General features: G+C 39.7%; 1 protein-coding gene across 7 annotated transcripts in view; it reads right to left on the bottom strand.

Annotated features, from left to right (window-relative positions):
- ncor1 (nuclear receptor corepressor 1) overlaps positions 1-20,721 on the bottom strand; it is a 109,691-nt gene that overhangs the window by 64,609 nt on the left and 24,361 nt on the right. For all 7 annotated transcript variants that reach the window (XM_036580557.1, XM_036580556.1, XM_036580560.1 and 4 more), the window contains 9 exons: positions 20,091-20,204; positions 13,078-13,134; positions 12,896-12,948; positions 9,659-9,725; positions 6,614-6,786; positions 5,244-5,334; positions 4,406-4,584; positions 2,322-2,376; positions 440-541 (listed from right to left, as the gene is read on the bottom strand). In XM_036580557.1, the coding sequence (XP_036436450.1) occupies positions 440-541; positions 2,322-2,376; positions 4,406-4,584; positions 5,244-5,334; positions 6,614-6,786; positions 9,659-9,725; positions 12,896-12,948; positions 13,078-13,134; positions 20,091-20,204 (891 nt within the window). The remainder of the gene's footprint in view (positions 1-439; positions 542-2,321; positions 2,377-4,405; positions 4,585-5,243; positions 5,335-6,613; positions 6,787-9,658; positions 9,726-12,895; positions 12,949-13,077; positions 13,135-20,090; positions 20,205-20,721) is intronic.

Here is a 20,721-nt window from a genome sequence, read left to right as displayed (position 1 = left end):
CTCATGTAGGTTCACTGATGGTTTTGGACGTTATACTATTATTATGATTGTGTTGTAGACATCACGACTCCCAGGTTCCCATCAACACCACTGTAAAGAAATCAGAGTCTGTAAGTTTCTCTATAATGCAGCATCTTTAATGACTGTTTACATCTCAGCGACTGACTTACGCAGAAATTCTGAAAAATCCTCTTTAAGGTAAAAACTCTGGAACTCCGGACTGTTGAAATGAGTGGGCTGAGATGAAGTCACACGAACAGACATATGGAGGGGAAATCTCACAACATCAAAACCACCACAGGGTGCAAAAGTGAGTGAGACGGAGAAACAGAGCGTATGCATGTGCGTGACAGATCTGCCTGCCAAAACCAGACATCGACAGTGGCGACAAGTACTCACGTGTCACTGACACACGTGCAAACACAAATTTGTGGCTTACTTGGTTCCTCCGTCGGCGGTTGCTGTAGTTGCGCCGAACCAGTGTCTTGTAGTTCTGGCTCTTCTTGGTCAAGTAGTAATACAGTACACAATCTGAAACACACTGCAGAGAAAAGAGAGAAACTGCGCATGAGCGAGGGGGCAAGCACACACGCCACAAGAGCAGCTTCAGTAGCTGATGTATATGCAAATAACAAGACTAGGCAAGCATGGTTTAGCAAGACCTCTAAAGCAACCTGTGGGGAAAAGTGTCTTCTAGCTAGCTAATGTTACAGCAAGTCAGATGTGATCTTTATGAATAACCAGTTATCTGAGACTAAGTGATTAGTGGGAAAGCAATGGTCCCTCTTTATGGCAGCAATTTATTTGTTGTTGAGTTCAGTATTGAAATAACAGCCCATTTTGTTCTTTGTGGTTATTGCAGGGACAGCAAACAGTATTAATAATGCTGCCTACACTGCATAAAGACCCTTAAAACTCTTAAGCATGCACATTTTAACAATAGGGAGTGAGTCAGTCTGCTTAGGACACTGATCATTCATGACAGGCCTACTAAGTAGTCTGGAAGTAGGGAATATTCACAAGTCAATTTCATTAAACTCAAAATGGACACATTAGCATTTAAGTGAGGAGGGGCTTCACTGACTTACACGTTAAAGGTATAAATCAGTGAAGCGCTTTCACGATTACTGTAAGCTAGCAGCTTTTTGCGCTATATGCTAGGAAGTAATAGATGCAGAGAGAAGAAGTTGTTCTCGATCGATACTTCAGCTAAAGAAAAAGCAAACCAAGTACCAAATGTTGTACATAACAGTCGAGTGGATACCATTTTGAACATCATGCAAGATCTTTGTCAACTATTGACTCCACCAAGAAACATACTAAAATTTTTCACAACACGTTTTGTAGCCAAAAGCATGTGGACATCTGATCACACCTGTATGAGCTTTTTCAACATCCCATTCTAAAACCATGGGCATTAATATGGAATTGGCCCCCTTTTGCGGGAATACCAGCTTCCATTCTTCTGGGAAGGCTTTCAGTAAGCTTTTGGAGTGTTTATATGGGAATTTGTGCCCATTCAGTCAAAAGAGCATTTGTGAGGTCAGGAACTGGATGCTGGACAAAAAGTACTGGCTCACAATCGACGTTCCAATTTGTCCCAAAGGTGTTCGGAGGGGCTGAGGTCAGGACTCTGTGCAGAGTTCCTTCACACCAAACTCACCAAACCATGTTTTTATGGACCTTAGTAGGCACAATCATACTGGAAGAGGAAAGGGCCTTTCCCAAACTGTTGCCACAAAGTTGGAAGCATATAATTCTCTAAAATGGATTTGTGCTAAAATACCTGAATTCAATCATTAGGAGGGGTGTCTGCATACTTTTGGCCATATTATGGATATTGTCAACCCCTCTGGTACACTGACAAACTGCCAGTTTCAGTATAATTAGTATTAATCCTGTTAAGTGGATTTACTGCAGCACAGTGTTTAAAACACTAAATAAAAATCACTGTATTTATAGTTTCAGAAAATATTTCGAAAATATGGCATATCTAGGTCTTTTTGTCTGATGCCATACAAAAAAAATATTATGACAACACATATAAATGAAAAAGTCTTGAAGTATTATCATGCTATATTTTTGCCATATCGCACACCCCTATATCTAAGTATAGTTCAACAAGTTCAAACCTAAGACAGAAAAAACACCCAACAAGCCAATCCTATAAATTACAAGACAAGCCCCAAAAGGGGATAAAACGGGACTGAGAACTGCTGGTGGGCTGCAGCTACATTAGCTGTGTCAGAGCATATGTGTATGTGTGAGAGTACGCACAACCACAGACAGGAAGCCTGCCCACAGAGACAGGAAGCACTCACCTTTCGCTCTAGATAAGAGGCGATCAGGCCAAAGTTCTTCGGGTGCTGCATGAACCTGGAAAGCAAACAGAGTGAGAAGTTTTTTTTTAATGATCGAAAAGGACATTAAATACACAAAGCACAGACGAGGTTACCAATCTGCTACAAAGCAGACAGAAAGTGCAAGCAAGAGATGAAAACAATTAGTGCATGTATGCGTGTGGTCCTCTGTCCGCCAGGCCCACAGAACCCTCGACAGGGCCGATATGATCTACGCTGAAGTCTTCTCCGCTCTTTTTCCTAGCTTTGGAGCCCCAACTGCTTCACCGGCTCTTCGTCCCATAGGAGCTATGATTTGTGGGAAGAAAATTAAAGTGGTTTCTGTGGAGCTATTAGCCGGAAATGTTGTTCTCCTTCCACGTGACACGGGCAGAAAGCAGCAGTGCGGTGAAACAAGGAATGGAAGCTTCCGTGTGGTTGTGGGATTCAAAGGCTGCTGCTGGCTGGCCACACCGTCTTCACTGTTTCATGTTCATAACTGTCTGCACAGGAGTGGTGGTGACGCCAAAAGATGATAATTACAATACAATATTGAAAATGAGAGCCCATCTCCAACTGGAAAGATCATCTAACAGGGCTTCCAGGTAGCTTAGCCATCTGCCAGTTTTGTTGTTCTGCTGTAATTCAGTTGTACAGTTTGTATATTCGAATTCAGTGGCAATCTGCAGTCTGCAAGTGCACGACTGGCCTTAACATCACTGGGTAGGGACGGTGGCCAAGTTCTAGTCAGACTGTGGACCTTTAAAAGTTCAGGACAGCGTAAAAACGTCATACAGCCACTTCAGCAAGAAAAACAGAACATCAAGCACTGAAACAGAAAAACACTTCTGAGACCTCAAACACAGCTAACAAAATAACAGCCTGTCCCCTGTGCCAGCTCTGCATATCTACAGCTGACGAACACTAGAGCTGGACAATCCTGATAAAATTTGATTAAACAAAAGAAAAATTAGGTCTGCATTACTAAAGTTAATAAGCACATGCTTCCCAAGTGCTGCTATTCTATGCTAAATGAATGTCTTACAAACCTGACATAGACTGTTCTGATTCATCAACTGTGTTCCATTTTTCTCTTAAAAGGGAAATTCCACTGATCTTTCAGAATTTCTGAAAAATTCGCAGTAGTCTGATTTGAAATGATGCAATGCAGAGGAATTTGCTGACTTGGAGTTCTTTGCAGTGGGAGTGATCGGAAACAAGGGTCACAATGTCTACAACGCAAAAATGGACATTTTATTTAGTGTTCAAAACGACCAATGAATCTATACACGTCTTCCAAGTCGTTATATCTAATATTGAAGGCAAAATAGTGATTAATGTGAACAAAAAGGTTGGGTAACAACCTTCATGTATAAATCCACTATGAATGGATTAGAAAAAAAAAGTTTAAGGTGAAAAGCTTACATGTCGTCTCAGGCATTAGGCAGCGTATTCATAACCATTTCATGTAATAACTTTCTGTGAAGTTGTTTTAGAGGCATTAAAGACTTCAGATGTCTGGTTCCTATCATTGCCCCGTGAACTAGTCTGACTCGGTAAGCTCCTCCTGATAGGAGCAATTCACACCAAACCACTCTGAATGACTTTGTTTATATAACACTTTAATTATGCAGAAATTTGGAAAAAATCAGCGGCATTCCCCTTTAATATGTCACCAAAAGGAACATTATATAATACTGAAAAAAAAACGTTAATCAAACAGAAAAATCACATTTCCAGAAAGAAACTCACTACTTTTTATTTAATTTTTAGTATTTTGAACTGTTCTTTCAAAACAATCTCAGATACTGAATGTCAGATACTGTATATTATGAGCAAAGCGCACAAAATAGAACTAAACTAAAACCACCCCACTGCAACAGAAACATTACTATTTCAAGGGCATCATGGATATAATGCTCATTATATATCAAATAAATATCAAAGTAAAAATATCATGAAAACTAAAAAGCAATATCACAGTATATCAATACCACAATATGCCAGTATAGACATATATCACATAGTGAAATGCTTGTATGACCACCCTGGTCACAGATACTCACTTATCCTTAAAGATCTCCTTCTCGTGCTCGGTCCACACGTTCATGAATTGGCGGGACTTGTAGACCTTCATGGGGTCATCCATAAGCCCGTTCATATTGATGAACTTCACGCGCCGCTGCTCAGAGTCATACATCATGGGAGGAATGACAGACAGCTGCCTCATCTGCTTCTCGTTATTCTGATGGGTGGATGGAGAAAAAACAGGAGAGAGCGAGATAAAAATAAATAAATAAATATATAAATAAAATAAGTCTTCCCACACAGTTCCCAGCAACAATCAGAACGTGTGGCTTTGTTCTAGTTCAAGGCATGTCGGGACTGCGGGGGTGTAAATGTTTGAACCCACAATAATTTGATTATGATTATTTAGGAAATAATCCAACGTGTCATGAAATCTAAAACTTCAACAGGGTCTGATTAGATTTTTTGCACTGAATGACTGGAGGAATTAATGTAAAAAGGAATAAAGACGGTTAAAACAATAACCCAAGATCGATCAATCGATCTGTCTGTCTGTCTGTCTATCTACTTAGATTTTATGTTTCAAAATAGCCCAATAATTTTATTTTGACAAAAAAGGAAAACAAAAAACATTCCAAAATTGATGCAGTTCAATCACCACCTTCAGAAGGATGCATCACAAAGAATCAGTGCATTTTTACACCTCTATAGGATTCACTGAAACTGGCAGATAATCTTGCAGGGTTAAGGCAGGCTGAACAGACTGCAGTGCACTCTGAGAACAGAGGACTCTTCCAGTTATGGTCTGAAAAAAGAGGATGAGAAGCAGCACCAGCAATTTTGAGATATATAAGAGTGGGTCTATCAGGCACTTACCTCCTGTTCCGAGAGGCCATCTATGATCTCTGAAATCTCATGCTCGCTCCTTGCTATGGTGGCCGACAGCCCCGTCCCTCTCTGGCCCACTCTGAGAGACAAGGAGAGAGGTGAAGGAGTTAGAAGGAGTGGGTCACAGGTGGAGAGATGGAGACAAAAACAAATACCCAGAAACAGGAAAGAGACCAAGAAAGGCATTAAAAGGCAAAAAAGTGGTCTTTCCTGAAGAGCTCTCAGTTTTTTGTTTTTCAAAAAGCTTCAAAACACAGTGAGCGACAAACTGGTCTTTCTGTGGCTTTCCACACAATAGCCTCTTCAATCATTCATTCTCTTTCTGTCTTTACTTCACCTTTGCCTCTATAACAAGAACCAGAACTAAACTTCCACTGATGCATTCTGGTTCCAAAAAACAGCCTTTGAAGAGGCCATCGCGGAGCAGCACAGCAAGCAGCCAGCTATTTCCCAACTTCCTCTAGGACCATTCCGGATGTGTCAGGCTGCTCAAGACACTCCGGAGTTCTGAGAAAATGCTGCGGTAGCATGCGCTGGCTCCTCTGTACAACAGCACACAGGTAAATGACAGTACCTGCAGGATAGGAGTCAGTGCATGAATGGCCGGAAATACAGCCTGCTAGGCTGAGGCCTTAATGGCAGAGAGAAAAACAAAAAAAAACAAGCCCAGAGGCAGGAAGAAGGAACCGATATATCAGAGGTCTAGTTCAAAACACACAAAAAAAATAAACAAACAAAAGTCTTAAACGTCTTTGTTTAATGAATGGGCAGGTAAAGAAAAATGAAAAGGCTATTAAGGAAAGTAGCAAAGAAATGCACATCTAAAAGTGAGTGATAAGAATGACTGCCTGGGCCACTACAGTGTGTTTCAGGATAGGAAGCCAAACTCAGCATAAGTCCCAGATTAGACTGACAGCTGCATATAAATGATTACCGTTGTATTCAACTGTATTCAATTAATAAACAACCTTGGTCAAACTGTTAATGTCTGTCTAGTTACGGGAAAAAAAGAGCCGCTCTGCCAGGTCTGATGTGGTGTTGTCGTCTGCTGTGCTCAGTTCAGGGAAGCCCTACTGCCTCTGTACTAAGAACCACCCTGGCGGGACCTCTGACCTCACCTCCAGCAGGCCCCTCACTTCTGATTGGTGAGCTTCTGGCCAGCCTACTCGTTTTCCCTTTTTTTGGCACCCAGACTGTGTACACAGTGAGTTACATCACAGCAAATGATGACCGATGTGTGTCTGTGGGAGCTCCAATCAGACTCCATGTCCACAAAACAAGGTTCTTGGCCTATTTTTGTATTTCTCAGAACAGCTCAGGTAATGCAGAAAACTCTGAACAAGAGTAATGAGACTGACCTTTGGAAGCGTTCCTGTTGCTCGCGTTGTTTGCGGATCTCGGGGAACTGCCTCTCATAGTACTCGCGAGTGCGGCTCTCCTTGGCTTTGCGCCGTGGGTTGTTCTCCATCCGCTCCACTTTTTTCTCCCATGCTTCCATCAGCTGGTCGTAGCGCTGACAGATCTTCTGCTCCTGAGATGACAAAAAACAGAAAATGCAATTTCATTCCAAATAAATACACAAGTTATAGCGAACAGTAAATAATGGCATTACCCACCACATATCATCTGACAACCAAAAGCACTATTCCAGAAGAAGCTGAGTAATGTAATTTGTTGGGATTTGACTGTTCATTTGTCAGTTCATACTAGATAAAGTATGTGTGTGACTTCTCCCAAATTCCTACAGACAGCCTGGACAGATATGTCACAGCCCAAACATACACACCTACATTAAATGACTGGCGCGACACTCAATAAAAATAACACAGCACACAGTTGTGTCGATTATCAGGGTTGGTAATTACATTACCATGTAAACAATTGCTATTGCTGAGGAAGCTACAGGTTAATCAGATTACTCAATCAGACTACAATCTGTAAATGTAGAACTACAAAGTGCACCTATATGTTAAGCAGACCTGATAAAACGGACAATGAGCGCAGACACAAGCTAGATGTTTTTAATAAAGTTTTGAGTGGGTGTTTCAGTTTAAATAATTCATTCTATGTATCGTTATTGTGACAAAACATCACAATATGTTTTTTCTGTCATATCGTGGGCATCGTCAGTACTTATACTTTCCATCTGCATGCTTGATAACAGAGAGACCATAATTAGTCCTGTTTAATTGGATTTAGTGTAGCACATGGTGTAAAATGTTGAATATAAATTAATCTTCATACTTTCGATGGATTTTTTTTTAAACATGGCATTACTTTGTCAGTTCCAATATATCAAATAAAAAAAATAAATATCTTGGCGTACTGTGTATCGTGAAAAAGTACTGTGATTTAACATTTTTGCCACACTGCCCATCTCTACAATGTCTTTTTCTTTGGTTGCAGGGTGTATTAATTATTTGACCCAAATTATCACCTTCAGGCACCGATGTGTCTAACATTCATTACAATAGTGCCAGTTATTCTCTGCAAAGAATAAACAGACTAAAATAGGCTGCAACTGATATGCTTGGTAGTGTGCCAGCACAACAGCGAGCCAGTCAAAGACATTTAAAAGAAGAAAGGAAGTGGGACAGGGAATAAACAAGTACGTGTATGTGTCCGCCTGCAAACACTACAGTACAAAGATGACAATAGAGCCTTGTATTTCACGCTCACTCTCCAAGCAGTTCACCTTCTACTTGGCCTCCTTCCATATTCACCCACCCCTATTGTTCATGGTCCAAAATGTCTGACCAGCACAACATACTACAGAGCAACTAGCACTACCTTACATACACATACACACCCCCACTACAGCCAAATGACTTCCACATGTGGTCTAAGAGGTATATTTAGATCAGGCTTTATAGCACAGAGGAAAGCATCCACTGTACTTGACTACTCTGCAGGCCAAGCAAGAGGAGGGAGGGAGGAGGAAAATCAAAGCACACAGTGCCATGAACTTTTAAGGGCCAATAGCATAGAAAAATGAATTTAGCTTGCTTTTTTGTAATAAACTATCATGTAAACACTGTTCAAGTGTTCAAGATCTAGCATGTAAGCACTGTTCAAGTTTCAAAATGTATTATTAATTTTCCAGTCCATATATGGAAATGAATCTGAGCAAACAGCCCATTTTGAATTTGTTGTTTTTGTCATGCCTGAAAGACCAACACATTTACATATACCTACCTCTACAGCAGTTTAGTTCCTCCTATTCTCAGTAAAGTTATAAGAAATGTTTCAACATCGACTGCTTTTTAAATGAGGCACAAAATAGGCAGGCAGTCAGAACCTATTTACATAATATCATTGCCCCCCACAAAAAATAACAATAATCTCTCTTTTTTATTTTTATTCTTCTACATCATTTGAACACAGCAGCTTTTATCTACACTGTGTGAAAACGACATGGCCAATAGAAATTATCTGAAATCAGCTGGAATAAAATCTTTATCTTTTTATATTAACTTACTTTCTTCTTCTGTTAGCATTTTGGAGTTACATGTTCTGTTGTACAGTGAGAATATATTAAAAAGGCCCACATCATGAAAAGATAAAAAAAAATAAAAATTTTGCAGTTAAGAAGCAGCAAACAGCCTGTTTTGAATTCATAGTTTCTGTGATGTCATGAGAACAACTTCATTTACATACATTCACCTGTTCAGCCCAGGGCAGTTTAGCTCCGCCCATTAACAATGAAGTTAAATAATAAAGAGTGTTAATGAATGAAGCACCATGCAAGACAGCCAATCAGAACAGGGGTCAATAAACTCACATCAGTCTTAAAAACACAAAAAAAACAACAGCCTGTTTGATAAGGAGCAGTTGGAAAATGGTCATGGAAAAACTAATTATGGTCATTTTTGGTACATTTGGTACAGCCACACAAGTGGACTGTTAGGGGGGAGAAAAATGTAGTAAATGGGCCCATTAAGTCTTAAAGGTACAGTAACCATACAGCCAAAATGTATAATAACTTTTTGATACGATAAGTAAATAAGTAAATAAAACCCAAGAAAACAAGAAAAGCACAGTATATGGCCCTTTTACGTTACTGAGTTGGCGCTTCTGTCCTGGCTGTTAGGCAACGGCAGCAGTCAGATAAAAACCCACTGCGTCACTGGAGTCGCACAGTGCCCATCCTGGAATATAATTCACTCACACTCCTTAAACACACCTCGAACAGAACTTCCTAGGGTCTGGATTTTCCAAGCCACGGGAACAATATTAAGTAAGGGCTCTCCAGAAGAGCCCCGTAAGTATATTAAGCCTGTGACTATGATGCACTTTTGAAGAGAGGCGTTCATGCGCATCGCTTGTCTGCTTGCTTTTTAAAAGTATGTTCCTGGAAGTTCCCTTTGTAAGGGGAACACACACCCACGCATGCACTCACTTACCCTCTGTTTGCGTGCGTGGTTCCTCCGCTTGAAGAACAGAATCAACTTCTTCCTCATTACTTGATTTCTGCAGAGAAAACAAGAAAAAAAAAAAACAACAGTCACACGCACTAATTCATGCATTTGTAGTAAACTGAAACAATGCTCATACTGTATAAAAGAAAAGGAACACCGCCCTGTTACCACAGAAACAGAAAATGACAAACAAAATAACATGTTCATGTGTCAACATATCAAAGGCACCTCATGCTTTTGCCAACTATAACATTTGGTCCAATTAATTCTCTCCCTCTTAAAATAACAAAGTTATAGGTGTACAAATGTGGCCCGTGTTGAAGTAGCTAACTTTTTCTTTAGTTCCATCGATTTTGACAGGTGTAAACACGGTCATTGTTATTGCTAATATGACAAGGGGAACCACAGAGGTCCCCCCATGCTGAGCTGGTCCGCCTAACGTCATAGATGCTGTTCTACTGGCTTAAGGTTTGCTAATATCACTGTATAAAATCACAGAATAAAGTGCTAAATAAGCTGGTGTTATATTGACAATCTGTCACTACAGTAGCTAAACAGTACCTAATGAAATAGCATAGATCGGATGATGTCAGGGTGGGTCAGCTTGGCAGGAGGGACCACCACGGTTCTTATTAATGTAAGTTTCTACAAATTTTTTCCTTTTTCATAGAAACCCCGGACAGTTTTTTGGTCCTGGCACATGCATGTTAATTGTAAATACATATATTATATTGTCAAAAGTATGTAAACACTGTATCATCACACCTATTGTAAGTAAGTTGGATGAGAAGGCCTGGCTCACAAGTGACATTACAATTCACCCCAAAGCTATTCAGTGGAGTTGAGGTCAGGGCTCTGTTTAGGCCAGTGGAGTTCCTCCACACCAAATGATGGGAAACCAAGTTCTCACTCTGGACCTTGCTTTGTCCACAGTGAACACAGTCATACTGAAACAGGAAAGTGTCTTCCCCAAACTGATGCCACAAAGCTGAAAGCATGTAACTGTCTAAAGTGTCTTTGTATGCTATAGCGTTAACATTACCCTTCACTGGAACCAACGGGAAAAGCCCAAAGTGTGAAAAACAGTTCTAGACCATTATCCCTCCTCCACCAGACTTTATTTTTGGCATTATGTTTTCCAGCATCTGCCAAACCCAAATTCATCTATCAGGCTATCAGATCAGTCAAGCGAAAACCCACTTCATGAAGCCCCTGAAACACAGTTCTTGTGCTGATGTTGCTTCCAGATTCAGTTTAGAAGTCTGTAGTGAGCAAAGCAACAGAGCACAGGCAATTTTTACGTGCTATGCACTGCAGCACCCAGTAACCCCACTCTGTGAGTTTGTGTATATACGATAAACATGTTTACACTATTCTGGCCATAAATTCTTAATTCTGACGAGAAGATTCATTAGCTTGGGGGTCCAAGTGGCCAATGCAAATTTTTTGTCCACCCCCCATCAGTATACACAAAAAATTACCAACTACTACAAAAAAATACTTGCTTACCAATGTAAAATTTGTGACAATAGTAAGACGCCACTGAAATCCCCTTCTGTAACGCACACAAACACACCCCCAAGGGCATTCTGCTTTGTGTATGAGAACAGGGCACAGAGATAAAAGTCTAACCTGACTGACATACTGCTTACTCATGGAACTGATAAGAGCCCAGACAACCTGACCTTCACCTCGCTGTGTAGACAAAAACACACATACAGTGCCCTCCTTCCTCTATAAAAACTCAACCAGCCTGTTTACAACCATACAGTAACACACACTCACATCCATTCTGTTATCTAGTCGCCCACAAACATTAACCCCTCCCTCCAAGCAGAAGGTCAGCAAGTTCACTGAGAACACAGAGTGGCTATCCAAATTCCCATCCTGGTCCACTTCATTTAAAAGTAGTTCATCTGTGGGAATTTACCCATGTTACTATATGTAACCATTTTAGGAACCCCCACCCCCACCCCCGCCCCCAAATACACAATGGACCACTACAAAATACAAACAGGATATTTATTGATTCCAATTGCCTTAATCACTGTTACACATTCGAAGCAACATCAGCCACTCAGGTAAATGTCACTGAGATAAATGTCACTGACCTGTGCAGATAATAATTTCAACTGATTTTATGGCCTCTTAATGTCTTTTGGTTATAAAGAGCACCTTAAACTCAAATCAGTTTACATTCTGACTGACGCTTCTATTCACACGTCTCACTTGTTATCATATTATGATCTATAACAACCACTGGAGCACAGGCCAGGACGGAGGGATATAAAACGACGTTTGATTTGCCTTTTTACTTTATCATCATCGGGTTGCAATTTTTTTTTGCCTTTATCATGGTTCAAAAAACAAAACTTTTAGTTTTAGTTATATTTAGAGAGTCACCAAACCGATACTGGGTATCAGTATTGTGCTGATATCAGGAGAAAAAAAGATGCACTGCCAAACGTTAAGCAAAGCCAAATCAGTAACCACAGGACATCATGCGATAACAGTAAGTATGAGATGTTCGAAAACGGATAATATAAATATTTTATAAAATTTCATTTTAAAGCTGGTACTCAGTTTCATTAGTGTAGAAAAAGATAGTAAATGAAAAGCATTTCTAATTAAATTACATTTTATCAAAATGATCAAATACTCATAATTTTTCCAACAAAAACAAATTATGAAACCAAAAATTTCCATACGCCCTTTTCTCTATGGCATCTGTGAGCGCCTTGCAGGCTGAAGTTTAAGTCTGAGTTCAAAACAGTTGTTCTAGCTTAGTCTGCCTCTTCTTATAGTTCACAATGCCAAATCAAAGCAACATGCCATTCATTTTATTTTGCACCGAAACAGCAAGGTAGATGAAGCAGATGAAGTAGATGAAGTAAGAGATAAATTTAGAGATTCTTCAGTGTTACACAATTAACACACCTGGCTGAGAAGCATGAATGCAGAGGTTGATTGTATTATCTGACCATTTTGGAAATAAAGGCAGACTCATTGGACGGTATCACTCGCGACGATTTACAAAAAAGAAACCAACATTGTAGTCTGTCACTACTTCACAGAACTAACAAAAAGCAGGGTCTTTGTGGCCTTGTTTCTTCTGAAAGGCTGAAATAGTTTCTAATTCAACATTTTCATCCTTGCTTGGTCTTAGGCCAAGAAACACTGCTCATGTTGATGAAAATTAGAAAGGAAAAAAAAAACCCTTACGTCTTAATGTTGTCATGATATACTTTAGTATCCGATGGCTGGTTATAGAGAGGCTGGAGAAAGACAAAGAGACACAGAAATAGTTAATCATTAGCTGCAAGACAGACATTTTGTCTGGTTTTAGCATGTCTGTAACAGAAAAACTGCACACATGGTAAAATTTATCTGAATAGCAGACTCACCAGCTCCACTTTAGGGCCGAGTCCTTCAAAGATCTTATGGGCCTCTTCCGCTTTTTTCTAAAGAGGGAGAGGGAGAGAAAAAAGATATTTTAAAATACTTCAAAAAATACATATAAATTTTGCACCATTTAGAGAAATACATTCAGAGTGTTCCTGTATTTTTTGTTCGGCTGCAGTGATGAGTGTGCGTTTATACGGGTTCATGTACTCTGCCAGAATCTACAAAAACCGTTTCCAATCCTGCGCATGCCAAACATGTTCCTTTCATTCCTCATTATCCCCTTTACGTTCAGGAACAGAGTTCTATTGAATGTCTGAAAAACTATGACAATGGTTGCACATGAACTAACAAACAAACATCCAATAGGGATGTGCATGGTGCTTAGTTAACCACTCGAGGCGTCAACATTCGAATACTGAAATCCCTATTCAGGTACTCGTTATATTCCATCAGGGGGAAGCATGATGAAGTACACAGGCCAACAAATCAGCAAAACAGCAATATGTTTTGACAGGACTGTAAAAAGTGACCGCTTTGCTTGTACTTACAAGTGACTATGTATGTATATACTGTACTATATATATAACACACGTTGCTACTGCAAAACATAAGTGCCTTAATGTAGGTGCATTGCCAAGGACATGACTGAGTTAGAGGCAGCCCAGCTTTATCACTAACCAGGCCACGTGATGTTGGCAAGGTCCAAAAACAGAGGAAGTGTATTTCTCTGATAACTAACATGTTGGCACATCACTCACTGAGGAGAAAAGACCACATTTACAAGACGAGTCCTAATTAGCAGCTGGCGGTGTAGCTGTTAGCTGTAGTTTAGCTCATAAGCTCATCTGAAGAGGCAGCCTCCTTTACTCACCCAAATCAATAACCTACACATTACCATCAGCTATGTCTGAATAACAAAACCAGTTTTCGAATGTATTTTTTGTTCTGCTAATTTTCACCTCATAATTAGAGACACACCAATTATGAATTTCTAACCCATTTCCAATCAGAGCAAAAATCTCTGAATCTGATTTTGGCTGATTCTTATCATGCATCCCTATTTTTAACACCAGCTATATAATCTAAAAGGGAAGCATACGACCCTGTGTTGATTTCAGCCAAAGCCCTTTCTTTTCGTGGTCTTCCTCTCATCCATTCATTACCCATTGCCCCTGTCAACATGACTACGAACTGTTTTAACAGTATTGAGCAGTTAGCTTATAGGTAGCTAGCTAGCTAACTGCTGGACCACGCTTCTGAAACTGATGTCACACAGGCTCCCCCTGTGAATCGTGTTTGTGGACACTGTGGAGAAATTTCTTATGTGCATTTTTTGTGTGCACAATTGTGGAGAAACACAGTGAGCCATGATTTTAGAGAGGGTAGCTAATGTAACACTAAGCTAACGTATTATTTTATTACTACCGTTAAAGTAGACCACTAGCTATCACTCTCATTAATGAAGTTAATACTGCAACAGGTGGCTAGCACAAGTAGGAAGCAGCGTCTAGCTACGCCACAAACAATGGTGCAATAGACCTTCATCACAAGCACTGTTAAATTTAGAAAAGCTTAAATAACCTACATGCTGGGAGTTTTGTCAGGAAGTTGGAACAGCAGGAGAGCAGTTACTTTATGTGAGGGAGAGGAATGCAAGTAGCTGACATATGTATATTGCTAATTTGGCAGATCTGACGTCACCTACACAAAATTTAGTGCCATCCAAATGAAAGGAAGCAGCAAAAAGGCAAAAATCTCTCAACAGAGTAGACCGACATTATTCTTTGTCTGACAATTCATACCGAAAATATCACAAAACTCTACATAATATTATGAACACAAAATTGCTATTTCACTATACAAAATTATGAAAATAAATCAGTGGAATCTTAACAACCTAAACAACATCATTAAGGCCCTACTGCCCATTTTGTCTGTCCACCTCTCGCGCTCTTTACCTAACTAGCCTCTAGACGAGAGCCCGCCTTCCTATAGGGAAAATTAATGAATCACAGAGAGAGCCAGAGGACTTCTCAATGCACACACATGCTCACTTTCGCCATAGGACTCTCAAAACTCAGACCCGATTGAGTGAGTGTGAGCGGAGGAAAAATGAATGCGTGCGGTTTGTGTGTGTGTGTGCGCGCCTATATAACAAAATATGCTCTGTCTGCCAGGGCAGTAATGAAAAGTAGAATGTGTATGTATGTGTGAGTGAGTGTGAATATTATTACAGTAACAGTGTAGACTGCTCTTCGGTGCGAATGATGCATTGCACAGCGAGCAGCAGCAGCTGTTTAAATAGAAAGAGACACAGAAACGGAGGGAGGGAGAAACTCGGAAATAAAAACGTCTTTCAGCCACGTGAAACATGGGCAGGATACAACGGCTACCGCAGCCTATAAGGCAAGGAATTATGTATCTCTGACCCTGCAATCAATCTAGCGCAAACTGTACAGCAGGGCCAAAGACTTAGGCATGTAACCTAAGCGCAGCCGTAAAACGAAGTTAACGTAATGGTTCGACCAAAAAATCTAATTTACACATTTTTTTTTTCCCCACTTTCTCCAAATGCAGTTCATCAGCCAAGACATGCTTGGTGTGTGAAGTTTGCTTCGTTAGTCTGGCACAGAACCTACAAGGCTAATGTAATAAGTAAAGGAAGCTTAGTCGCCACATTCTGTTCAGAAAAATGAACAAAATACAGACTCCTAGACTGTTGTCAATACTACTTTCAGCTATTCAACATAATTTCATTAAAGATGGCACAATACCACTTTTTCTTCTTTTAATACTAATAATGATATTGAAACCTTGAGTTTTAGTTCATACCAATACTGATCTGACTTAATTTTTTTAAATAAACTATTTTTAATCAACGAACTTCATCTAGCATGAACATCTAAAAATATCATTCTCAAACTACTCAAACAACCCACCATCCCACATGAAGAAACACAGCTAACATGTTATAAAATGTTAATAAAGTAGAAAGAACATGTGTGTAACTGATGATACCTTGCACAGCAAACAAGATATTTCACTCGACGAAAATGTAATATGTTATTCGCCGTTTAATATATGCAAACTTTCGCAAGTGATGTCAACTCATTCGACCAATCACTGCTGTGCAGCATTGGCATGGTACCAACTAAGGCAATTACTTGGCTGACAAATGTCAAAAGGATAGGTTTGTCCACTGCTTTGTCATGTGTGGTGCTTGTGTCTCTAAGTTCTAAGCTCAAACAGATTTATGGACATCTGAGCCGTGTGCAAAACCACTCCAATTTTCAGCTCCTGAATGAGGCGGTGAAATTTTCCATCCTCCTTTTGCTTTTCCAAAATGGAACAACTATTTCCAACCCTCTCCTGGACCCTTCACCCTCCTGCCACCTGGCAGAAGGTGTCACAGCATTTGTTCCACCACCTCCAGAGTCCACTGTTACCCCCAAACATCCACCTGGACAAATCTAGAGCCTTCCCAACATCCAGCATAGACTGGCCAATCCTTGTGTACATGTGCATGTTCGTATATACATATGTATGATGCCCATTCGTATACACTGTTTTGTTGTCCTATCTAGTATTCATTGTTTTGTGTATTTATTGTTCTGTATATTTATTGTCTGTTTTTTTTATTGTATACTTCACACTTGTTTCTCAGTATCATCTATCTGAACTCTACATAGTCTTGTGTAATGTGTTGCTGTTGCACCATGGGGCTTGAAGAATGACATTTTGTTCCAGTTTATACTCGTTACATTGAAGAACGACAAAGACCACTTGACTCGCACTGTGTATAATGGCCTTTAGGCATGCAGTTAACACTACCTTAAACTGGTGTTCGGCTGCAAGATTACATGTCAGCTACATTAGTCTCATAGCTTCAGAACCAGCACAAAACCAAAGAAACAAACTTTAGAAATCAAACATGTTCTGCGTATGTCTGGCTGAACCTTTACTTTAATTATGGCTACATGCTGAGCTTCATGCATTTCCTACAGTAAGTAAAGCAGGAGGCTGTGTCTCAGACTCGTTTTGAGGCCACACCAGATGAACAGATGAACTATAGTAACCCTACATGCGCAGGAAAACAATCCCCCTCAAACACCCACTACACACCCTCCTTCTCCCACTTCCTCCCTTCTGCAACACATGCTAAATTTCAGTATTTTTCCCCCCCACTGCCTTCAACCTCTGCTCTTGTTAGGGGAAATCCCCTGTAGGATGGTCCCACTTAGAGAAGAGCTCCGTTTACCGTCCGTGTGGAGTCGAGTATGACTGTCACTATCGATTATGTTAGTTATCGAGTATGCCACTAAAGGCGTAAGGATTTCAACACAGTACCAAAAAGTTACAAAACAAAAAAATAAATGTGCACGGAAATGTAACTGTTTAAAAACTCTTGCTTTTTCGAGGATTTCCCTATTTTCTATTGTACAGCTTAGCTGCACTCTTTTGTAAGATCACTATTTCACTAAATGATACTAATACCCAGCTTTTCAATAATTTTTCATCTTTAAACTAATTCAGTCTGTGTAGTAAATGAAATTAGAGCTCTGTAAAAAAGACATTTAACACTTAAAAATAGAAAGGCACATAAAATCTTGTCCTCAGAATCATAAATAAGGTTTAGAACCTGAAAATATATCATTACAACACTATAATCCACTGATAATGTTAATGATTAATCAAGTCAGTCAGGCCAAACTAGGGCTGCAATGACAATGCAATAGCGTAATAGTAGTGTGTCACTACAATAACGGATAACACACTTAAATGTAATATAATAAGAATATGGCCTTTCTCTGCAAGTTTTAGTGCACAATTTCTTTGTATTTACTAGATTAACACATTAGAAAATAACATAAAATATAAAATGTTTTGCAGAGGCCACCGTTTAGGTTTTAAACGTTAAATTCAGCAAATAAACAGGAATTAAGCATTAAAATGTGCAGAAGTGTGTTCTCTTTCAACAACTTCAACAAAACATGCAATTTGACCGGGGTGCCAAAACGTTTGGATACAACTGTATATCCCCCAGAGATTCCTCACAAGTCTCAGCAAATTTGTGAAGCTGCAAGGGACGTCCATCTTCCTCACACAAACACAAATACATACAGGAAGTCAGCGTCCCTCCAACTGTCACTACTTTTACATATATACAACATATGGAGTGCAAAGAAAAACACACACCATTCACACAGAACTCCACAGGGAACTAACTGCAGAGCACATCGGTGAAGCATAAACAAGTTTACAATGCGTGAGGGACATCTGGATTGTGATGTTGACCCAGACAGACTTAAAAGAATAGTCTGAATTGTACTTTTCCTTTTATCTCAAACATTGACATCTGAAGGTTGCTTCTTTAGCTTTGCACTAAACTGGGGTAATGCAAGTAACATAACATAATTAGCATGGAAACTGCATGCCTAAATCATACTTGCCTCAAACTATGTCTTAAATAGGCTTGCTCATTGTAGGACACGGTTATCTATTCCAGGGGTTCTCTAATCTTTTTTCACACCAGAACCAAAATGTAGAGGTAGTGTTTGTTCCGTGACCCATCAAATTTTCTGCGAAGTGAAGAGAGTGCTAAGCTTATAGCCCACTTTTACTGAACATTGTTATTTCCATCAACAAATGCAACAGCATATCATGATAAAACAATGAAATACACAGAGGCCTACATTGGTGAGAATGCAGGATAGAAAAATAATAAAATAATAACATATTTAATTGTATTTAGATGTTATGCGTTTAGTTTCAACCCTCATATATGAACACAATTTCATTAATATGTAGTTGGACCACGTTTTATTTAAATTTGTTCAGATTCAAGCTTGTTTCAAACATAGGCAGCATGGTGGTACAGTGGGTAGCGCTGATGCCTCACAGTGACCAGGGTCCTTTCAACTGGAGACACTAAATTGCCCCTAGGTATGAACATACACCTATATGTCTGTATGTCTGCCCTGCGATGGACTGGCAACCTGTCCAAGGTGTTTCCTGCCTTCCGCTCAATGAATGCTGGGATAGGTTCTTAGCATCCAGCTAAGATGATGAATAAATGAATGTTTTAGAAATGGCATGGCAGCAAAGTGATGTATTTGGACATGAACCAACATTTAGTACCATTTTTGCCAAACCAGAGAAACTACTGCGCGTGCTTAAACGTTCAAACCATAGGTTTATCTGCATATATAAATGTTTTTAATCATTTCGCACAAATATCTGAGATGTACCTTTGTTGTTAAATATTGTTTTTATTATTAAATATGGTTTTATCTGTGATATAGAACAGTTTTTTTTAAATGATTTATTTCAGTAAAAAGTGGAATTTTAAAAATATCCCAATTTATAGGCTTGTTAGGTTAGTTAGTTAGCATTGGTATCATTACTCGGTATCAGCAAATATTTAACGATCCGGTATCGGAAAGAAAAAAGCTGTATTGGTGCATCCCTAGTTAAAACAGTAGTAGACGTACCATGAAGCAACCGTTTGTCCATTTTTACACACGACAGTAGGTCATAGATAAACCACATGAACTGTGTCTAAGATTATTTAACAACTTAATGTGGTCAGAGGCAAATGTGTGACGATTTATGAATGCAATTTGCACAACGCTAACTGGACACGCATAAGCTTCCATTACTTGTCAGGTACATGAGTCTCGTAGCTCAAGTGCGTAAGCAAAGAAGCAGTTTAGAGTTCAGAGACCAAATGTGTCTCTTTGACTTGCCCTTTCACTCAGCTCAGTGGTCTAGAGTGCTATCGAATGGGGAAGAGGTTTTCAAGTGCGGTGAAGCTGTGACCAAGTCACACCTAGAGCAAATCAACTTGTGGTCTGGTACTTTCCGAGAACGTTACCAATGTATAAAAAAAGGCATAAAAGGCAACAGCGAAAACAAGGTCAGAGTTTAGGATGGTTCTCGCAAAACGGTTACTGTGTAAGAGTTGAGTGTGTGTGTATGCGTGTGTGTCTCTCTCTTCCTGGTGACACCATACCCGGTTCTCATCATAGATGATCTGAACGATGCTCCGGTGCTTGTGTTCTACAGGGGGCGGAGATACTGGCTTTTCCGGCTCCACGGGCTTAGCTGCTTCCTCCTCCAGTTGTTGCTGGGAAACACACAAACCCATAACATACATGATCATCATAATCAGACATGCACAAACTGCAACAAGTAGCTTACCTAACTTTTTCTAGAGCTGCTATAGTAGAACTACTGTAACCTTGTCGCACACTGCAATACTGATGTTGACGGAATGTACTGTTGTGTAATGTGTTTAGTGCTGTGTTATACATTATTGTATGCAGTATTGTGTGAGCTGCCTATTTTTGTTTATCCCTACATGGTCATGTTCGTCACACCTGTCATTTGTCGTTAATCAAAACAAAAAACAGTCTACAATTGCACTGTCTCTCTGACTGCACGTGCTGTCAGAACAAACTCTGACAAAAAAAGTACACCATTTTATTTGTACATTTTTTACATGTACTAAAATTCCAACATTTTTAATAACATAATTACATGTTTAATATGTAAACAAAGTCATTCAGAGTGGTTTGATGTGAAAGGCTCCATTCTAGAGAAACATAGTCAGAATTGTTCACAGCAGTGGTGATAGGAACCAG

This window comes from Colossoma macropomum, unplaced genomic scaffold (genome assembly GCF_904425465.1).
Source record: "Colossoma macropomum unplaced genomic scaffold, Colossoma_macropomum, whole genome shotgun sequence".
Lineage (NCBI taxonomy): Eukaryota > Metazoa > Chordata > Actinopteri > Characiformes > Serrasalmidae > Colossoma > Colossoma macropomum.
This window is presented reverse-complemented; position numbering and strand designations above follow the sequence as displayed.